Here is a 21,971-nt window from a genome sequence, read left to right on the forward strand (position 1 = left end):
TTTCAACCAATATTAACGAAAAAAGAATGAGATACATGGGTAAAAGTATTATTTTATTTAATGACCGGTGGTCTAAACTGTCCACCCTGGTCAAATCAGAGAAAGTCCATTTTTTTTTTTTTTTTTTTTTTTTTTTTTTTTTTTTTTTTTGTAATCAGACGGAGGAAATGGAAGGAATTAGTTTTAAAAAGAAAAAAATTCTTGTATATTTTTGCAACCAATATTAACGTAAAAAAAATCTGAGATACATGGGTAAAAGTATTATTTTATTTAATTTAATGACTGGTGGTCTAAACTGACCACCCTGGTCAAATCAGAGAAAGTCCACTTTTTTTTTTAATCAGACGGAGAAAATGAAAGTAATTAGTTTTAAAAAGTAAAAAAAAAATATTGTATTTTTTCAACCAATATTAATAAAAAAAAGTATGAGATACATGGGTAAAAGTATTATTTTATTTAATGATCGGTGGTCTAAACTGACCACCCTGGTCAAATCAGAGAAAGTTCCTTTTCTTTGTTGTTGTTTTTTTAATCAGACAGAGAAAGTGGAAGTCATTTTTTTTTAAAAAGTAAACAAAAAAATCTTGTATTTTTCAACCCAATATTAATCGAAAACTTTTTACTTTTTTTTTTGGTTGCAAATCAGAGAAAGTCCTTTTTTTTGGTTTTGTTAATCAGACGGAGAAAATGGAAGTAATTTTTTTTTTTTTTTAATAAAAAAAAAATCTTTCAACCAATCATTGACTGCTGCTGCTACTCTCACCGATTTAATGCCTCTCACCACTACTTTGCCTAACGTCTGCTGATGCTACTCCCACCGATTTAACTCCTATGACCACTACTACTTTGCATTTCCATACACCAAACATGGATATAAATACCACTAAAACATCCGCTGGGTCATAAGCTTCATTTTGGTACCTAAATTGCCTGGATGGGTTGCTTGTAGGCTGACTTAAACCGCATCACACAGACAGACAGGACAGAAATTTATAATAGGAAGATAGAATTGCTTGATCACTGAAGATGTAAAGCAAAAAAACGTTTTTTTTTTTTTTTTTTAATTTTGCAATTGTTTTGAATGTGAAATACACTTTATTAGCCTTCGAACAAAAATAAAATTGTAGTTTTTGTTCTGTCAAAAGATGGTATCATAATATCGTGGGGATAATATTGTGCTTATGCCTGGCATCCAGACTGTAAATACGTCACAAACTACTTCCAAGGTTTGAAACATAATCCCTCTCCCTCCTAATCATTATACGACTTCCTGTCTGTGACATAACTGCTTGGATGCATAACTCTAATTTAACTTTCTTTTTCACTTTCTTGAGTTGGAAGCCACGTTTAGTTTCAGAAGAGTTTCTGATGGTTATTCTATACAAGTCCTGGAGATGACAAATTTTCAGTGGACAGCTGTTCTGTACAGGTTTCAGACATTATAATTTTGCAGCCAAAGAGCAAAAGATTGACATGAAAAGAATATGTGTAACGTTGCTAAAAAGGAATATGTGTAACGTTGCTAAAAAGGAATATGTGTAACGTTGCTAAAAAGGAATATGTGTAACGTTGCTAAAAAGGAATATGTGTAACGTTGCTAAAAAGGAATATGTGTAACGTTGCTAAAAAGGTTTAATTTTTATGGAGCAATTCTGGTTTCTGATTGGTTGATAGCAGAACATGAATTAATTTGATTCGTCAGCAGCATTTATAAATAGAATCTCCCAAATGTGAGGGGCCATACCCCCATTATGAGTTGAAAATATTGCAACAATTAATAGGAAATTCCACTCTCTATTTAATTTTAACTTTCCTTGCCTGGAAATTTCCTAATCTAATTTTTTTTTCTTCACCCATGTATATTTAAAAATCATCTCTAAATATCAGTTTGTTCCAGAAAAAGAAATCCAAAACTATTTATTTAAAAAAAATAATTTTTTTTATTATTGGATTTTACCCCAAACAATGCACAGTGCCACTTTGATGTAGGGGGCTACTATCTGGCACATAATTTGTAGGAGTACTATATAGGGGGCTGAGCAGCAAGACATTGTTTACATTACACTTGAACTTCTGCATGTCAGTACAGTCAGGAAAATGGAATTCCAAAGTCTAGCAGTTCTAGGGAAGAAACTATTAGAGTAGAAGGCTTTCTTACATCCAGGGATTTCTGTGTAGGGGTGGAATTTTGCTGCTGGTAGAGTTTGTCGGGGGGTATTTATGTCGAGGGAGCAAAATACTTGTAAAACATGCAGAGGGATGCAACATTTCATCGATGGGATAGAAGTTGAAGCTTAGCTGACAGTTCGGGACCTATTAGATTGGCGACTCTCTTTTGAACACTATCTAGGAGTGAGAGACTAGTAGCAGATGCACCCGCCCAAATGTGAATCCAATTCTCTATACATGGGCGAATGGTGGCCTTGTAAAGGTACAGGATACTCTTAAGGTGTAAGTAACTTTCTAGCATGGTAGAAAGAGCCCACCTTCTTTGTAGCTGCCTTGGCAATGTTTTCAATGTATCTGTTCTAACTTCTGTTTCCCATGAACGTTAAGCCAAGGAGTTTGAACAAAGTATTTTTAGGTAGTGTATCATTAGCCATGGTTATTAGTGGTTGAGAAGGTTTCTTGTAGTTATTAAAGGAAATGAGCTTACTCTTGGCAGCATTTGAATATGGCCATTTATTTTTTACCCCATTCCACTACAGACTGGAGGTCTTCCTCTAATGTTTTTCACCGTTAGCTTGGATACATGTCCATTTGTTTTCCCCTTGTGTCTGTTATAGAGCGCACTGTCATCAGCAAATATACCCATCTCAGAGGCAATTTTATCAGGGAAATCATTTATGAATATCAGAAATAATAAAGGTTCAAGGATTGACTCCTGAAGTACACCCGCATTTATATCATATTGTTTTGACGTATAACCATCGAGAACAACCTAGATTCTTCTCTTAAGAAGGATTTAATTATGTTAAGTATTCGTTCAGTAATACCCTACGATCTGATTTTCATAAGATCATTGTGGCATATCTAGGGCTACGGCCCTAGCCTCTCCTGTTTTATCCAGTGCATGGTATATACATTCAGAGATTACAGTTAGGATATCTGCAGTAGAACAGGTTTGTCTCAACCCATACTGTCAGTTAGACAAAAGTTTAGCAGCTGTGAGGTGGTGGACTAGTGTTTGATTAATTATGAACTTCAGTATTTTGGCAAAAAGAGGGAGGAGGCTAATGGAATGATAATTTAATGAATCAGTTCTTTTACCAGAATTCTTGTAAACTGATACCACAGAAGCAGTTTTCCAGTAGTCAGAAAAGCAAGATTCATTAAGGCATTTGTTGAAATGTTTGGAGAGGACTGGAGCAATCTTTGTGGGGCATTTTTTTAATAGTATAGCCAGGCTGAGATCAGGTCCACATACTTTTGAGATGGTTAGGTTTTGTATGATATCATGTACTTGAGAAAGGGTGATTTTCAGATCATCTAGTATGGTTTCTGTCCGCAGAGTGGTTTGCTGGGTCCAAACAGCCAGGCAAGCAGATTAACCTTCTGGGTTGGTGTGCAAACAAATTCACAATTGTTGGATAGTGGGGAAATTTTTGATTGCTCATTATTTACAACATTATTATGGATTTCCCAGAAATCACGAGTTCTTAATTTCTGCGCTTCAACGCGTTTTCTGGTGGTTTCGGTGTATTCTTTTTTGCCCATGGCTATTTTCTTCTTACAATTCTAGCTTCTATATACTTTTGTGTATTTGTAGTGGATTTCTCGCCGATAAATCAGTGGTATGCATGCTGCCTTTGAGCAATGGCAGTTGCGCAAGTGGAATTAAACCATTGGGGAGAGTGGGGTTTGCTATAGAAGTTACGTGTGGGAACATGTGCTTCAATTGCTGCTTTGAACTATTCAGTGGTTTCATTTGCACACTGCTCAGCAGGGAGAGAAAAGATATTTTTTCATGGAGCATCTCTGATGTAATTCCTGATGGCATCCCAGTCAGCCTTGTTGTTTTGAGCAATGGCTTTTTAGCTTCGGGTCAAGAGTTTAGAGTGATGTCTATCATCATCACATTCAACCGTAGACGGCTAGTGCGACCACAAGTCTTGAAAACCATGAATAAGTAAATTTTATCTGTTTTATGTGAAACCATTAAGTAAATTTAACCCTATTTTCTCTTTGTATTTATTTTTTCTACATTATTGCAGGCATATTTTAACCATCTTTTCACTTATTTTAAAGCAAATTACTAGAAACAGAATTGTCTTTTCACCATGCTTAATTGATAATATCACTTCTAGCTATGGTAGGAGGGTAATCTCTAAATATTTTTTTATGCTAATTTATTTAGAAGATAGCAAAAGTTTATCAAGTATGATACTTATTATTTTTCCAGCCATCGGAGGAGGGCGTTGAAAAACCTGGTACTGACCCTCAGTGCATGGTTACCCTTTTTAGAATGATGGATCCGTATATTTTTTTCCCGTCGCCCCATCTGGGAGAAGAACCCCAATTTGTGTGTAAAGCAACGGAGATGAATGAGAACTCGAATATGAACAAAGTTGTTTGGATGACGAAGCTGTTGCGGTTGTTTACAAATTTTTTTAAGTTGTTGATATCATTGGGGCACAGCAAGGAACAGGCGCTAGTTGATTGTAAAAGTTAGAGTAGGTGGAGTAACGTTCAGGGAACTTCTGCCATTACCAACCAGCAGAGCATTACCATTGTTGATTAAGGGAAGAATTTATTAGACATACATAGTGTGATGTATGGAAGTGAAATCTAGCTAGAGAGAATTGAGGACATGTGTTGCATGAAAAGGAATGATATGAGAATGATATAATGTATGTATAAGATTAGTTTTTAAAAGTCTTAAACATAAGGACTTTGAAGAAAGATTAAATCTGAATAGTATAAGAAATTATGTGCAGAACAGGAGACACCAATGGTATGGTCACATTGAAAGGATGAGTTCTTTGGTTAGTAGATATAAGACAAGGAAAACGTGAGAGGAAAAAGGATAAAGACCTGGTTAGAAATAAGTTAGTTTGAAAGTCAATTTCTAAAAGCCATCCAATGCATGGCATCATGTAAAAGCAAATCTGATGATGTAGCAATTTTTTGTTTTTGTAATCTTTTTTATCTTTTGAACAGGCTCTCTCATTCCTTGCTGGAATGCGTGAATCTGAAAATTTCGCTTTTAATGCTGAAGTGGACAATGCCATTGGTAATGCTGTTGAGTCGATGGGCCCCCAAAATGTACTGTCGAACATTCCTCTGAAAATTTCCGGAGATGGGTGAGTAAAATGAAAGGGGTGAGGGCGACAAGAGAGGACACAATTGGCTTTGATATTTCTGCTGATCAACAACCTGTTATTTAATTTATTGTCATATTTAATATTTCTGAGACAAACCTCTTTTTAATAATTGTAAGAATTTTTTTCAATCACGGTTAATAATACCTGAGAATTCATCATTCAAACTTCTTGGCAACATGAATTGAAATAAATACATAGATGACATTACTGAAGCTGCTGCAAAGAGGCTAGGCTCCCTCTACCATGCTAGAAAATTACTTACACCAGGCAACATCGTATATCTTTATAAAGCTTCTATGCCGCCTATATATGAAGTATTGTGGCCATATATGGTCTGAAACATAAACCATTAGTTTCTTCTTATTAGAGGGAATCTAAAAAAAAAAATGTTTTCAATCTAATATGTTCCTACTATAAACCAAGCTACGTCTCTCTCATTGCTGAAATACTGCGTTTCTGTATTTTACAAGTACTTTAATGGAATGTGCTCCAATTTGTTTATAACACTCGATGTAAATACTCCCCCCCCCCTCAAGATGCTAGGAAGGTTTCTACTGTAATGCAAATTATTTAAAAAATAATGCTTCCTATTTTTTCCCGCCCAAATAGATCAGGCAAGATTGCAAATGGCATTGTTATGATGACTAAACTCATGCATTCATAACCTGAAAGTTTCCTCTCTCTGTTGCAGATATTGACAGTGTGAGACTCGAGAAAAACAACCCCTATCATGGACATGTGTCAGAAGCAGAGATGCATCATTGAATTCCTGGCAAAAGTGCATTAAGAATAGTGGTTACTATGTAGAAAAATAAATTCTGAAGCACAAAAGGTCACTCGTTTTGATAGAACCACTCCTGTCTTCGTAGCTCTTCAACTTTTTAAGTTTAAAAAAATAAAAATAAAAAAGGTTTTACTTTTGGAATGACTCTCGTAGTTTCTTCCCTCAAACTTCTAGCTTTTGAAATTCCCTCCCTATTTCCCCGATTACTAACATGTAGAAATTTAAATGTAATGTGAACAGATATCTCTCTGCAGCATCCCTACTTTGGATGTCCCTGTAGGTATGATCCCTAATTCACAATCACTCCTCACATCTCAGTGGCAACATGCCTTCTTGGAAGTGAATAAATGTAAAAAGCAAAGTTAATTAAAAAAGAAAAAAAAAAAGTGGAAGTCATATAAGATTTTTTTTTTTTTAATTCCATTTTCACCCCAAACAAGTCACAGTGCCACTTTGATGTAGGGGGCTACTATCGGGGACATAAGTTGCAGGGATATTATGTAGGGAGTTGAGCAACAATATGTCTGTTCACATTACACTTGAACTTCTGCATGTCAGTACAGTTGGGAAAGCAGGAACGCGGAAGGGAGTTCCAGAATCTAGCAGTTCTAGGGAAGAAACTATTAGGGTAGAAGGCCTTCTTACATCTTGGGATCTCTACTGTGTAGGGGTGGGATTTTGCTGCTTGTCAGGTTTGTTGAGGGTATTTACGTCGAAGGGGCTACAAGTGCTTGTAATTCGTCAGAGCATCCACCATTAAAATATTTGTAGAACAGGCAGAGATGCAACATTTTGTCAATGGGACAGAGGTTGAAGCTTAAATGACAGTTCAGTAATTATCAGGTTGGCGACTCTTTTGAACCCTGTCCAGGAGCGAGAGACTAGTAGCAGATGTTCCAAACCCAAATGTGATAACAATACTCCATACATGGGCGAATGGTGGCCTTGTAGAAGTACAGGATATTTTTAGGTGTAAGTAACTTTCTAGCATGGTAGAGAGAGCCCACCTTCATTGCAGTGGCCCTAGCAATGCTCTCAATGTATCTGTTCCAACTCATGTTCCTGTGAATGTTAAGCGAAAGAGTAAAGAGTTTGAAAAGAAGTATTTTCAGGTTATGTATTTTTAGCCATAGCTATTGGTGGTTGAGAAGGTTTCTTGTAATTATTGAAGGAAACAAGCTTAGTCTTGGCAGCATTGAATGTGACCATCCATTTTCGTACTTGCATAATGTGTTCTTTTCACTTCGTCAAATCTATTGTTTCATTATTCCTGAACTCCCCTCCCTGCATTTAAATAGAATTATATAAATTATCACTTAAAATGTAATCCCACGAATTAAACAGCAAAAAAGACGGCACACACTCATCCATACGAGACAAAATTTTGTTCCACACTGAAAATTAATTTTCTAGTAAACCATATGGTATTTTTTTTGCATGCTCGACCAACTCTTTATTTGAAGTGTGAAAAAACTCCCTTTAATCCCTTCCACCCACCATACAGTTACATTTTCTCGGGCAATGCCAGAAAATAGGTGACATTAGTTAAAAATCAACTTTTCACTAACTTTTTTATAAAAATTATGTAGACAATTACTGTGTTTGTGTTTAAGCAAACATTAAGGATAACAGAATTTTCTGTGTAATTATACCGTTTTTTTTTATTTAAAAAATTCTAATCTCTTTTGTATCAAAATAATTGGTACTTAGCCCACCATACATTGCACTGTAGAGAACCTACTGTTGGTTTTATAAAATTATTTTATATAATGGCTTGAATTAAAGTTTAAAATGCAAAAGTCAATTATCTTGGTTCAGTTGTGCTCTGAACAGAAACATTCATTTCGGATACATCCCTCCCTTATCAAAGAATCTATTGTTGATTATGTATGCCGGGCTTTTTTGCTTGTGTGGTGATAACATTTCTCAAATGCACTTGTAATCTCCAACTGTATAAGGTGTTAACTTAGATTAAAATTGAACTTCTTTCTTTAATCAAATTTTTTGATTATCAATTTTTCATACAAGATGGCATTCTGATACAAAATCCAAGAATACTCTGAGACACATCAAGTACATTTGTATGAAATTTCAAAAAAGTCGGCTCAACCATTTCAGAATCCATAGGGAATGAACTGAGAGAAAATGTCTTGCATATAAGTAGAGATATGGTATCTCTAACGTATTTGATTTTTTTTTTTTTTTTTTTTTTTAAGCAAACAGAAATTTCTGCTTGATTTCTAACTTATTTTTTCAATCAGTTTTGTGTCAAAAAAAAGAAAAAAATGAATGCATGTTTCATATTCCTCACCAACAATTCTTTGTCGAATCAAACGAAAAGAACAAAAAAGCTAAAAAGAATTTTAAAAAGCAGCTGAGAATATGCATGTAAAGTTAGACATTTAAAAAAACAATCTGTTAACCAATTAAATTCTGGCATGCCAGAATTAGAATCACAGGACAAATTTTATCATGTTAATGTAATACAATTTATCTTATGCTGGCGTCCTCGAATTTAAATTGTTAATGTTTCTCTTAGAACTACACGTTCATTTGCACATTTTCTTCAGCTTTTATTGTTTTTGTCAAAATTTCTATTTACATGTAACAACGGTTCACACAGGTTTAAAAAGACCTTGAATTTTTAGCTTTGTTGTGAAAAGGTCTTTCTATTATTACCTTGAAAACGCTTTAAAAATATGGGAAATGTCTTGAAATTCATATTCTTTATATTCAGTAAAAATTTGTGTCAGATTATTAAAAATAAATTTAGAATAAATGCTATTAAAATATTTTTTCAGTATTAAAATAGTAAATCGAAATAAATATATTCTTCTGAAATCGCATCATACTATTTTCGTTATTGTCGACGCAAGAGTTACGTCCCTTCATCTCAAAACTACCCAATGTTCCTATTTACTTGCCTCAAGTTAGACACAAGGTCAGTTTTTAATGTGGGGAAAATCCAGCTCCCCAAAAAGGGACACTCTGAATAGGAACAAAAATAAAAATTGTCTCAGTTATGAAAGATTTCTCCTTTCACTGACCAAAGACAGGAAAGGCAAAGTGCAACGTCAGAACACATACTACACTGTGATCCGATGTTATCCATAGATTTTACTGATGAAGCCAAAGTAAAATTCAAGATCGAAATAAATACTATGAAAATATTTTTTCAATATTAATTAAAATATTAGGTTTTTTTTTGGTTTTTTTATATCATTCTTTATATATCAAATTTTGTTTTTAAAACTTGAATTTTTTTTTTTTCTGGAAAAGTCTTTGAAAAGGGCTTGAAAATCTGTATGAACTCTGTGTAATAGATTGTACTGTTTATTATAATGAATGAATTTAATGAAATAATGATTTGCTTGCCAACGTGTTTTTGTCTCTCACTTTTGTATTTTTTTTGTTACATGCATCAACAGCTCGGATCTTGACTTCCCTCGCAGTTGGCTGATGCCAGTGTTGCAGAAACATATTTCTAAGACAGAACTCGGCTATTTTGTAAATTACTTTTACCCATTGGCTAAACAATTGGAAGAAAAATGTAAGTCCAACTTTACTTGATATTTCATACGATATTAGATCAGTCTTTCTTTTTTCTAGTTATTAATGCGTCATCGCTTATCAAGGTCAAAAGTCATCTAAGAGTAAGAGTATTGTCAATTGAATATGAACTGGATTAGAAATGCTGGGTGAAATGGTCAATATTTAACTATTTTAGGCAGACAAGAATTTGTTAATATTAGACTTGAAAACACCCATGTTGTAGCCAACTATGAAGCAATTCTGTCATATTGTATTGTACAGATAGGAGGTTTTTGGAAAGAAACTTTGTCCATGGAAGTTTTGTTTAGTTTTAGGTATACAGAAGAAAAAAAGGAAAAATTTCTTTATAGTGGTTATAGCTCGGCAAGTTTTTGCTCTAAGTTTTTTACAGGGCGGATTCGTAGATTGGAGGTCAGTCGAGCGCATGCCAGGAAATTAATGAGAGAGTAGAGAAAGATGAGCAACGTTTCTTCTGTGAGACAGGTTGTTAGGGAAGAGAAGATATCACCTTTCACACACAGACACATACGAGATTTTGAAGTAAATTTTATACTGTCAGGGCAGGAAAGAGCACTCTGAGCAACACCTCCCAAGATGTGGCAAGTCCAAATCAGGGCCTCAAACTGGAACAGCTATATGACATTTTTATAGCTGTGAAACATGTTAGATATTGACGGCTCGATATTTCGAACAGGAAACATACATTGGAACACTGAAGATAAACATGGAGGCTGGCCCCAAACGTTTTTTACGTTCATTGCTGGAATTTGGTTGAAGTATGTTGAGGGCTCAGCTATTGATTGTCATGGATGTCCCATTTTGATGTGAGATCAGGTGAATGCCATTACAGAAGAGAGAACAATTATTTCTTTTTAAATTCAGTCATAATATAATAAATAATTAAGAAATCATATCAAAGTACAAATTAATATTATTGTAGCTTTGTCAAATTTAAGCTGTTGTCAATTTGAATCAAATAAGCTTTTGTTCATTTAAAAACTAAACTGATTTTAATCGACTAATTTCAAATTCTGTAGAATTTATGTTGTGCAGCTCAGCTGATAACATAACGGCTTAAGAAGTTGCGTTCTTGTTTTATTTTAATTCTTTTCTTAAATTATCAGATTAATAAAAAATTAATTGCCTGACAAGATCTACAGTTGCAATTGTGTATAAATTTGTTATATTTTATAGTACTTGTACAGTTTAATCAAGACATTAAAAAATGAAAATATCGAAAAAAACAGTTATATGGCATGTATTGTTATGGAACGAAGTTCTCTGAAAAAAATTTCACCTAATTTCATGAAGTATATATATATATATATATATATATATATATATATATATATATATATATATATTTTTACAGCGAAAAAAACAATTATGATACCGAGCAAAAAGTTTGATTTTTAGGAAGAAAAGCTAGTATTAAAGATGGGGAGGGAGTGTCGGTGCTTTAACCGGAGTTATCTCCCCATGGCATGTTTAAAAAATTCCATAATGATTGACTTCAACACGCTCTCATAAGAACGTGTTTTTCCACTGTAAAAAAAAACAAAAAAACTACTCAATCAAATTAAAAGAACTTTTTTTTGTTTTTTTTTGAGATTTTCAGTTCAAAACGGATACATACAATATAACCTTTTTTTTTTTTTTTTTTTGATATTTTCATTTTTTAATGTCTTGACTAAACTGTAAAAGTACCGTGTTTATTTTAAAGTTTGAATGGATCTGATGTTGGAACTAACTTATCTTTCCTTCCACCAATGTTATATCTTTGATTAGCTGTTTTGATGACCTGGCATTGGCCAGGATCCGTTGCATTTAACTCTGTTTTGTTGAGTTCAGTTCTGAGCTAATCAGGCAAATAAGCAACGCCAACTCTCATTAAGATTATATTACTTTATTGCCAATAACATGGAACAAAATTTCGTATTAAAAATAAAATTTGTCAGCCTAAATGCTATTTAGGTCCAACATAACTTTCTATATTATATAAGAAGGTACACATGCAAGGTGTTTTTTTTTTTTTTTTTTTTTCAATTTGTTGTCTGTTTTATTCAGGTGTTCAGTTCAAAGCCGAAAACAACCTAGTGGCAACCAAATCCTATGAAGCAGTTGTGTTGCAGATCTGGTCTCTCCTCCCCAGCTTCTGTGATCGACCTACAGATGTCACGGTGGTAAGTCTACAGATTTGCTACGTCATCACTATATTACTTACCGTTAATTGATATATAAATGCAAAGCAAGTAATGTTTTTGTAACATTTCTGTTCCTACATATTTTATCATTATTACCTGGTTTTCATGTTTGAAGTGATAGGAGTGTCCTAGACCCTGGCAACATCTCATGGTCCGATCCATAAGTCATGTTTCAAGCAGTCAAGTCATTTTGTACATGCTCAAGTGGGTTTTTCCCTGATCTTCGATACACCCTCATGTCTGGGGTATCCAAGCATATTATTGATACAGGAGCTGGCATACTGTACATGGCCGAACTAACTGAGATGCCAAGCATTAATATTTCACCAATACCAAGCTTTTGATAGAACATGGTTAAAAAGGAGTAGTTTGCTGTCACACATTAACGTGATCATGGCACAGTCATTATGCTAAAACCGTTGCAAGTCGGAAGTGTTTGGAACCCTATCTCACTCTGTGTAAGAGGATGGAGCGAACACAGGCCAAAAAAGAATTTGTTCTTTTCTACAATTCCTCCTATATTAAAAAAATTGTTTTAAAAAAAAATCTATATTTTCTGTGACAACACAAAAATATATGACAAAAGTCGTGAATCGATCAAGTAGTTTTATTTTTAAATAAGAAAATCAAATTTAATGATTAACCATAAAACATCCGTCTTGTCTTCCATTTTGAAAACAATCTAGAAAAAAAAAGAGATAACTCAATAATTCAAACTTCCAAGATTTATGTTGTAATGCCTATAAATTCCCATTAATCTCTTAAAAATGGTTTTCATTAAAAAAATAAAACTATTTGATTAATTTACGTGATTTTTTTGTTTTTTAATATAGGGGAAATTTTCAACAAGAACCAACTTGCATCTATTCCTGAAGGAAATGTGCTTAGATATAAGAATTGGCAGTAGCTTTCTGATTCTTCCCCAACAACACAACGTTGAGCAATGATAATACGTTCACACGAATACATTTTTTTTATTTTTTTTTTTTTTATTACATTTTCACCCCAAACAAGGCAAATTGCCACTTTGGTGTAGGGGGCTACTATCAGGGGCAACAACTACTGGGGTACTATGTAGGGATTTGGGCAGCAAGGTGTCGGTTCACGTTACACTTGAACTTCTGCACGTCAGTACTGTTGGGGAAGCAGGGACCTGGAATGGAATTCCAGAGTCTAGCGGTTCTGGGGAAGAAACTATTGGAGTAAAAAGATCTTTTACATCTAGGGATCTCTACAGTGTGGGGGTGGGATTTAGCAGCCTGTCAGGTTTGTTGAGGGTGCTCACGCCGTGGGGGCACAAGTGATTGCAGTTCGTCAGAGCATGCTAAAATACAACTTATTTCTGCGATTAAGATTTTTATTTTGGAAAAAAAATCTGTTGCAATCAGCCATAATTAATAATTAACTGAACAAATTATATCTTAACTATCTATGTAATAATTAAATGAACAAATTATATCTTAACTATCTATGCATTTAATTAACTGAACAAATTATATCTTAACTATGCATTTCACTTGCCTCTTCTCATTGTTGATTCAATCACTTTCTAGTATTTTGCAATTTATAAGAATTTACATGACCCTAAAAAATAAAAAGTTTTGTCAAGACTTAGAATAGAAATCACACACTCCTACCTTCTTGAGAAGATGGGAAGCCACATTTTGTGTATTATGTCAGAACGTTTCATGGTAAACGAGTTTTTAACAAATTGCTTAGGCATGAAACCAATCTGTCAAAGACATAAAAACTCCAAACTGAATGAAATATTCGATTTGATCAATCCAAACCAAATATTTGAATTCTTGAAAAAATATTGGTATCTAAACTTTAATGCTCTCCAAAATAAACAAATAAAAAACATATATGCATGTTTATATATGTGTGTAAGTGTATTTCTGTGTGGGTGTGTATATATATATATATATATATATATATATATGGGTATACATGTGAGTGTGTGTGTATATATGGTATAAACACAGTGACACACTGGTTCTTGTCAGATCACCAAAGTTAAGCAATGTTAAGGCTGGCAAATACCAGATAGAGAACCATTTGAGAATTCTAGGCGCTGTATGTGATCTCCACTTGTCACTGGTATTTAACAATGCCAACCCAGAAGTGTGATTGAGGATTGCGCAACTCTTGCCACAAAAATTACATGCACAGACACCCTTAGAGTCGGTATCCATAGTTTGTCAAGACTGAAAAAAAACTACCATATATATATATATATATATATATACACAGACACATTTTCTGCAGATGTTTGACATAAAAAAAAAAATGAAAACTTGTTTTCTATATAAATAAAATCAATGTATGTATGCATGTGTGTCTGAAAATATTTAACTGATAAGCGCTTAAACTACTGGTCACATAATTAACAGGAAATGGTAATCAAACACTAAAGATGATTTCTAACAAGTAAAATCTTTGTTTGGATGAATAACGCATACATAAATGTCGGCGAGTTGGAAAATGTTAATTTCAACTCGCCAACATATTTCTGTTACTTTTTGCATGTACAAACTCATTCATAGCTCGAAGTGGTTATATTTGAAATCTTATCTGTCAATAGCTCAAACAGTAGGGAACACGGCTGAAGCACAAAATGTTTTGGTTTTGATTTTGATTCTAGCTAATGACACCCAAGTTATTTTTTTTTTAAATCTTTGAAATCAGATTTATATATAAATTAGGTACAATATGATATTTAGTAGAGAATTGTGTCTTTTTCATAAAAAACACAAAATCTGCATGAATTATATTTAAGCGTATTTTATGAGCAGGCAAGGACCCCCACCACTAGTCTACAAAAGAAAATCTAAATTCTTTATCCTCCTTTGTTTCAGTCATTTAAATTGATTGCTCGTAATTTGGGCGCTACTTTAACAGAGAAACCATCTCTGAGGAATTCCGTCCTCTCAGCTTTGCGTAAGATCATCTACACAAGCTTGGACAAAGGTGAGTGTCTTTTAATGCAATGGCATCATTCTTGTGCTCTAAAATATTTTTCTCTACAAAAAGTTTCAAGTAAATGCAACACTTGTTGAATAATCATTTTATGATCATTTTGTTTGTTGTTGTTCTTTTGTTCATGTAAAGATGGAGTTCATGACTTTCAACAAAATAGAATCTTTTTTTGTAAATGCACAATTTCTGCCATTTTTCCAGGTGGCCATGGGAAAAGGCTTTGCATATCACATCTATTTTATACACACGCCCCTCTTTAACTTAACATATTATCTTAGGCCAGTGTTTCTCAACTTTTGATGACCCCCATAGCCCCCTTACTGAGTATCTCAACACTTGTGGCCCCCTGCACTTGAACAAAAAAAATGCAGATTTTTTTTGTATGTTGTTTATTTATTTACTCTAAAATTATGAATGAAAATGAAAATTTTGCTGAAAATAACACTGTTGAGCTTGTGTGACAAGACCTTTTTATGTCTGGCTCCGTCATGGAACAAATTAAGCGATATGCATGTAAAACGCCATTCTGGATATGAAGATTTCAGAATATGAAAGCCAAGCTGGAACCAATTAATTACGTATCTAGAGATTTCACTGTGTATAAAAATAAATGACTTTTTTTCATAGCTGAAATTTTGTCACCTTTTGTATACATTGCAAGTTTTTGCATTTTTGAATTACATTTTTCCAGCATCCTTTTACAGCTCGCTAATCAAAGGCCCAAGAATCCCCAGTTGAGAAACGCTGTCTGAGATTATACTTTTTAACTCCTTCCCCCACCTTACTCCTTTTGCCTAGGGCACTGAGAGTAGAAAATCTCTCTGCTATAAACTAAATATTCATCATTATCACATCCATTTTACATGATGGCATGTGTTGCTTTTAGAAATTGATTTCCAAGCTAACCTATCTCTGGACAGGTCTTTATTCATTCCTCCTTCTCTCTTTCTATCTTTTCCTTTGCCTACCCCTGCCAGCTGACCCTGCTATCTCAACTGTTCTACATCTACTAACCCAAGAACTCTCATCCATTCTTTCAACATAGCCATACCATCGACGCCTCCTGTTCTTTAGATTTTGTTTTCCTCTGAACCTGTCTTTTAGATTTTGTGTTGCACATCCATCGTAACATTCTCGACATTTTTACTGACACAATCTAATTTCGATTCCAACATTCTTTATTTTCCATTTCAGATAATGATGATGCTACGAAGGAAATCGCTCGCTTAGCCAAAAATTTTCTCCCAATTTTATTCAATTTGCTCGTTGAATATGCAACTGCTGCCAACGTGGATCCTTTGCAAGTGACCGTTTTTGAAACGATCAAAGCATTCGTCCAGATTGCTGACAAAAATGTAAGATTATTTCTTTTCTCATTCGAATAAGTTTTTATGGGTTTGAAAATTATTGACCATTACTTGCAGTAAATTTTATCATTTGGTTTATTTGTAAAGAAAGTTTAACATTGTGAAATTTCTCAAAAATTAAAATTGGATAACAAAAATAACAAAAACAAAATATGTCCACACAACTGCCAATCATCATCATCGTCATCATATCTAGTTATACATCCGTTTTACATGTTGGCATGTGTTGGGCGCTTTTAGAAATTGATTTCTACACTAACCTATCTCTGACCAAGTCTTTATCTTCTTTTCTCTCAAGTCCATCCTTATCACCAGTTTTAATTCTTGTCCGGAATTCTCCCTATATTAAAAAGCAAGCATAAAGAAAAACCTGTATGATGTACATACCTGTGACAAAACAAAAATGTCATATTCAAAAAAAATCACAATCAACTGATCAAGTAGTTTTGTTTTTAAAAAGAAAATTATGTTTAAACAATTAATGGAAATTTGAAGATATAAATCTATGAATTATTGAGTTATCTCCTTTTTTTTCTTTTTTTTTTTTTTCCCAAAATAACGGATAAGACATTCATTCATTGAATACTCATAAAATTTGATTTTCTTATTTAAAAATAAAACTACTTGATTAATTGATGTGATTTTTGGAATATGATAGTTTTGTTTCATCACTGATATTTATTATCATACAGATTTTTCTTTATTTTTATTATATACTATAGTGAGGATTCTTGTAAAAAAAAATGCCACTCTTTTTTGCTTGTCTTTCCTTGCTAATTGACCCTCAATGTTTCTACATCTCTTAGCCATTTCAACATGACTATACCAACAATGTCCACTGTTCTACACACATGTTCCTATACTTTCCAGATCTCATCTTCCTCTGAGGTCATCAGATCTAAGCCTATCTAAGACTCACATTACACATTCACTGCATCATTGTCTGATATCATTTCTTCCCACAACGTATGTCCTCGATCCCCCCCCCTCCAAGTTTCACTTCCATATATCATCACACTGCCTTAGACTTTTACCCTTGATTGGCAGTGATAACGTTCTGCTAGTTAGTTCCCTGAACTTACTCTGGCTACCACACCAGTACTAGCTCCTCTCTCTCTGCTTTAATGTTATCTATATATATATATAAAAGGCAAATGCGCGCGCGCATTTTTTGTATTACTTGAAAAGGCTTTTTTCGATGACGGTCCCGGTGGGGTTACTATCGCTTAGAACTGTTTATATAGCCCCTAGATCATAATATCTACGATTTGCGAACGCACGTTGTGTCTAGATTTATTTACGTTGATTTTTACAAAATTATTGCTATTTCAGCCCATCTTGTGTTCGTTCAGCTTTTTTTGTATAAAACTGAAACTAATTCGAAGCTAAGGCACTCTTTCCGGCAATCGCACCGGGGAATGTCCAGAAGCAATCAGCTTTGATCAATGTGGGGCCAAACTCCTTATATCAGACAATTGCTATTCAATTTGGACAATGGGGAGCTGGTTTCCCCCTCCCCAACATCTTGGGGAAATAACTAGCCAAAGTTGGGTAAACAAACCCAAAAGCTGCCCCGCACTAAAAGTTAACTCCGCTACTTCTATTTGACCTCATTAATGAGCGGAGTTTACTTTTATTGCGGGCATGTGTCAATTCTGTTTTTAATACTTTTAAATAAATTTAAACGTGTTTCAGCTACTCTTTATTGCTGGCCGAGCGCGTAACATGTCAGGTTTTTTGCACACTTTTATCTAAAGATTGTGAGTTTGAATCGTGGTATGAGATGTCTTTTCTTTTTTTTTTCGAATTTTAAAGGTTTAATATTGAAATCTGGTTATTTAAGCTATTTTTCACGTTCTATGTTTTTTTTATGTTTTTATTTTTCAGATTTTTTAAAGCAGTTTTAATATTCGTTTTTTCTGGGGGGAGGGGTTTTCCCCATCACATTCGCGTTTTCTCTTTTTTTTTTTTTTTTTTTTTTTTTTTTTTCCGATATTAAGAAATTTTTACATCATTCGTTTGCCTTACGTTAGTTTTTCGATTTTTTAAAAGTTTTAACATTTTTTTAATAATATTTAAACAGGGTGATTACTTTGCTTATTCTTTTGTTTTGATTTACCCCCCCCCCCCCCCGCCCGAACACACACACCCCTCTAAACATCCGGGCAACGTCGGGTACCCCCACTAGTCTATATATATAAAAGCGAAAATGTATGTATTTATGTATGTACGCTTTTCCTTGATGTCCACAAAAGGCTTCTTCCAAAGAAGCGCTTGCTCGGTTCACAACTTCTTAAAACTTTTTTATATCATCTATAATTGTAATATCTCAGAGTTATCCACGGAGTTCGCCTATCTATTTAATTTTATTGACTTTCGAACGTTAATTATTCGACATTTCCCGCATCGGCACGTGTTACATTCGGTTTTCGGTATAAAAAAAAGCGAAATTCGACTCTAATCACAGGCCGAAAGCCAGTTGTCTGAAGAGAGCTAAGTAACGTTTGTTCAATGTTGACTTCGTCATATCAGACTGTAGCTTTCATTTCGCTCCTCCTAATAAACAGGGAGCGGGTTTTTAAAAACAAACCGATTTATTCACCTCATTCAAAACTATCCCGCACAAAATGCGTACTGCTGAATACCTATCGCCGTCACGTCAATCAAAAACGCGCACCTGTTTTTTTTTTAACACTTTACTATTTTCCAACTGCGCGTCGTGAAGGCTTCGTTTTTTTTCACGGGCACCTGTTTTTTTTTTTCACATTTTCGGGTTTTTTTCACATACCCCGAAAAACACTCGGACAACGCCGGCTACCCCTCGCTAGTCTAATATAAATCTCACCTGTCTGTTTAAATGTATGTATGTTTGTATGTTTGTCTAAAACTTTTGACAGAGGCGACGGATTTTCATGAGATCTGTATCATTTTTAAGCTCGATCCGTTGGACGACAAATATTGAAAAATTGGCTAAAAATATTAATTCCTTCATTCTCGACTGGACACTTTTCTACAAGGAGGGGTCGCTTTTGTTGCCGATATTTTCGAAAGCCATCCTCTGTTTTTAATTGATTAGCCTTAATTTAAACGTTCGGCACTTCCGGTTTGGCGATGGACGCAACAGTAAAGATGCCATGCTTTTTAGTCACGTTCTTTTCCTCCTTCGTGTATGGGTTTGAGCCTGCCTGCCTACTACCAATTTTTTTTTGCTCAGCACATACCTTCAAACCCCTGGGCAATGCCGGGCACCCAGGCTAGTTACTAATATAACAATCATGAGGAATAGATTGATTTGGAGCTGCATCCAAGATGAGCGTTTCATGTTGCTGTAATCTAACGCAATAAACATCGGGTTCAGATCAAAGTGTAGTATCTGTTCTTCAGATCTACACTTCAATTTCTTGTTCTCTGTCAGTGGAGGAGAAATCCTTCACGACTGAGACAATTTTTATTTTTGTTCCTTTTCTCCACATTAAAAAACGACCCTGGTGTCTAACTCTGTCCCGTGGGGAGGCATTGTAAATAGGAACATGCATTGAGTAAAATTTTTATTAAAAGAAAAAAAATTCTTTTAAAAAAGCATGAATAAAAAATTTCTTGACGTATATACATTTTACGAAAATAAAATATTGTGCATCAAAAAATCACGTAAATTGATCGAGTAGTTTTATTTTTTATAAAGAAAATCATTTTTAAGCAATTTATGGCAATTTGTAGATGATGTCCAAGGCAGGTTTTGAACTCTATTTCTGAATAGCTATTTTAAGGGGATTTAAACAGTGATAAATTTGCATTTTTTCCCAATGCTCTCCCCTCCCTGTGTTAAGAATGGGTTTCTCAAATTTCGCAAGTTTGCATTATTTGAAATTATCTCCTTTATCCTTAAAATTATTTACAAAATAGTATTGAGAGATTGTCGCTGTTTGTTTAGCCATAAAATTTGATTTTCTTTAAAATAAAACTAGCTAATGAATTTATGTGAATTTGGTGTACAATATTTTCTTATCATCACAGGTATGTACACTATAAATGTTTTTCTTGATTTTTGTTTTTCCATTGGGAGTGCACACAAAAAAAATTTTCTCAAATGTCCAGAGATTCTAAGGATTTATAATTATTGCAGTGCTCACCATGCACCCAAATTTAATAATTTCAAAATGTAACTTTTTTTTTTTCTTTTTTTGCCATAGTGATGTTAACCAATTAAATACAATCAATACTTTTAGTTTCCATGAATTATATAACAATTTTTCTTTGTTTCAGCTTCTTGAAACATACATTTCAACCAGTTTAAAGCGTTTCAATGATCCAGAAAGCAGCAAAGCAAAAAAGTAAGCTGAAAAAAGTTCTTTGAGTTTTTCTGGCCGATCAAATTTCACTTTTCAAAATGTTTTCATTTCTTCAATTTTTAATGCAAATCTTTTCTTGATTTATATTTGCCGTTTTTTCAACTGTTTCTTTTTTAAAATACTTTTGTTTAAATCTCTTTCTTTTTTTAATATCTTTTTAATACCATTTTTTTTAATACTTGCTTTTTTTAATACCTTTTTTAATACCTTAGTTTTTTTAATACCATTTTTTTAATACCTTTTTAATAACTTAGTTTTTTAATACCATTTTTTTTTTTTTGTCTCAAATCCAGTATTTTCAATTTCTGTTAAGGCAAACAGTGCAATTTTTCCTTCTGCTTTTTTAATAGACCCCCCCCCCTTTTTTTATTTCATATTTATATTTAGTGATGTTTTAATTTTTTTTTTTTATTTCATATTTATATTTAGTGATGTTTTAATTTTTTTATTTTTTATTTCATATTTATATTTAGTGAGTGTAATGGCATAGCTTTTCTGTGTACTTCAAAAAACACCCGTTCTTTTTCATGTTTTCTTTTGTCATTCCTAGATTCCTAGTTAATCTCTTCTGGTGGTGTTAGTTCTAGGCGTGGAGCCATTCCATAGTATCACATGCCATCTCAAACTTTGTTTTCTAATTTTTTTTTGTTTTTCTTTAGGGCTGTTCTCCTTGATCTGTGTATTTGCACAGTTCAAGCTGCCAACGTGGATCAGGTGAAGGAGTTGTTTCAGTTAGCTACCAACAACTTTCAGGTATTAAATAACACCTTCACTTCATACAGAATTTATGTGTGTGTTTTTTGAGATTTCAATATTTATCAAGGTTCAAAGGCCACTCTAGGATAAACGATTAATTAATGAGTGTCAAATAGATGGTTAACAACACTATGATGATCGGTAATGATGGAACTTGTGTAAGGTTTAATTATGTAAAAGGATGTCTCAACAAGAATTTATTTATGTTAGACTTGGGAAGCAGCCCAATGATATTGTGTTCCACAGATGGACAATTCTAGAAAAGAACCCTTTGTTCATGGAATTTTTGCTTAATTTTAGGCACTGAGAGTAAGGGTTGACAGTTGTTGTAGCTAGACAAATAATTGTTTTGCATGTTTTAAAAGAAAGGACCATAGATTGAAATATACTGATAGAGCAGAGATAGACTTGTAGGGTTTCTTTCAGTCGTTACCTCAAGAGTGCTCAATATGAGTAGAGCTTAGCAGTAGTATGAAAATATACTCATGTTAAGCAATCTATGTATTCCAAAGAACTCATTAGGTCAAGAATGAGAGTTGCATTATAGAAACATTGTTTGATTTGAATAAAATAAAATGCACATCAATTGCGCTTGAAACCAAATCACAATGTAATATTAGGAAAATAAACAAATATTTTATTGTTTGAAATTTATC

At 33.7% G+C, this 21,971-nt stretch overlaps 1 protein-coding gene across 2 annotated transcripts in view; it reads left to right on the forward strand.

Moving 5' to 3' along the window:
• LOC145242255 (RRP12-like protein) overlaps window positions 1-21,971 on the forward strand; it is a 139,550-nt gene that overhangs the window by 67,702 nt on the left and 49,877 nt on the right. For both annotated transcript variants that reach the window (XM_080105265.1, XM_080105266.1), the window contains exons 14-20: window positions 5,161-5,303; window positions 9,537-9,658; window positions 11,728-11,843; window positions 14,723-14,834; window positions 16,038-16,198; window positions 20,474-20,541; window positions 21,219-21,312. In XM_080105265.1, coding sequence (XP_079961391.1) covers window positions 5,161-5,303; window positions 9,537-9,658; window positions 11,728-11,843; window positions 14,723-14,834; window positions 16,038-16,198; window positions 20,474-20,541; window positions 21,219-21,312 — 816 coding nt within the window. The remainder of the gene's footprint in view (window positions 1-5,160; window positions 5,304-9,536; window positions 9,659-11,727; window positions 11,844-14,722; window positions 14,835-16,037; window positions 16,199-20,473; window positions 20,542-21,218; window positions 21,313-21,971) is intronic.

Source organism: Euprymna scolopes, chromosome 21 (genome assembly GCF_053919585.1).
Source record: "Euprymna scolopes isolate OS-2025 chromosome 21, ASM5391958v1, whole genome shotgun sequence".
In the NCBI taxonomy this organism is placed as follows: domain Eukaryota; kingdom Metazoa; phylum Mollusca; class Cephalopoda; order Sepiida; family Sepiolidae; genus Euprymna; species Euprymna scolopes.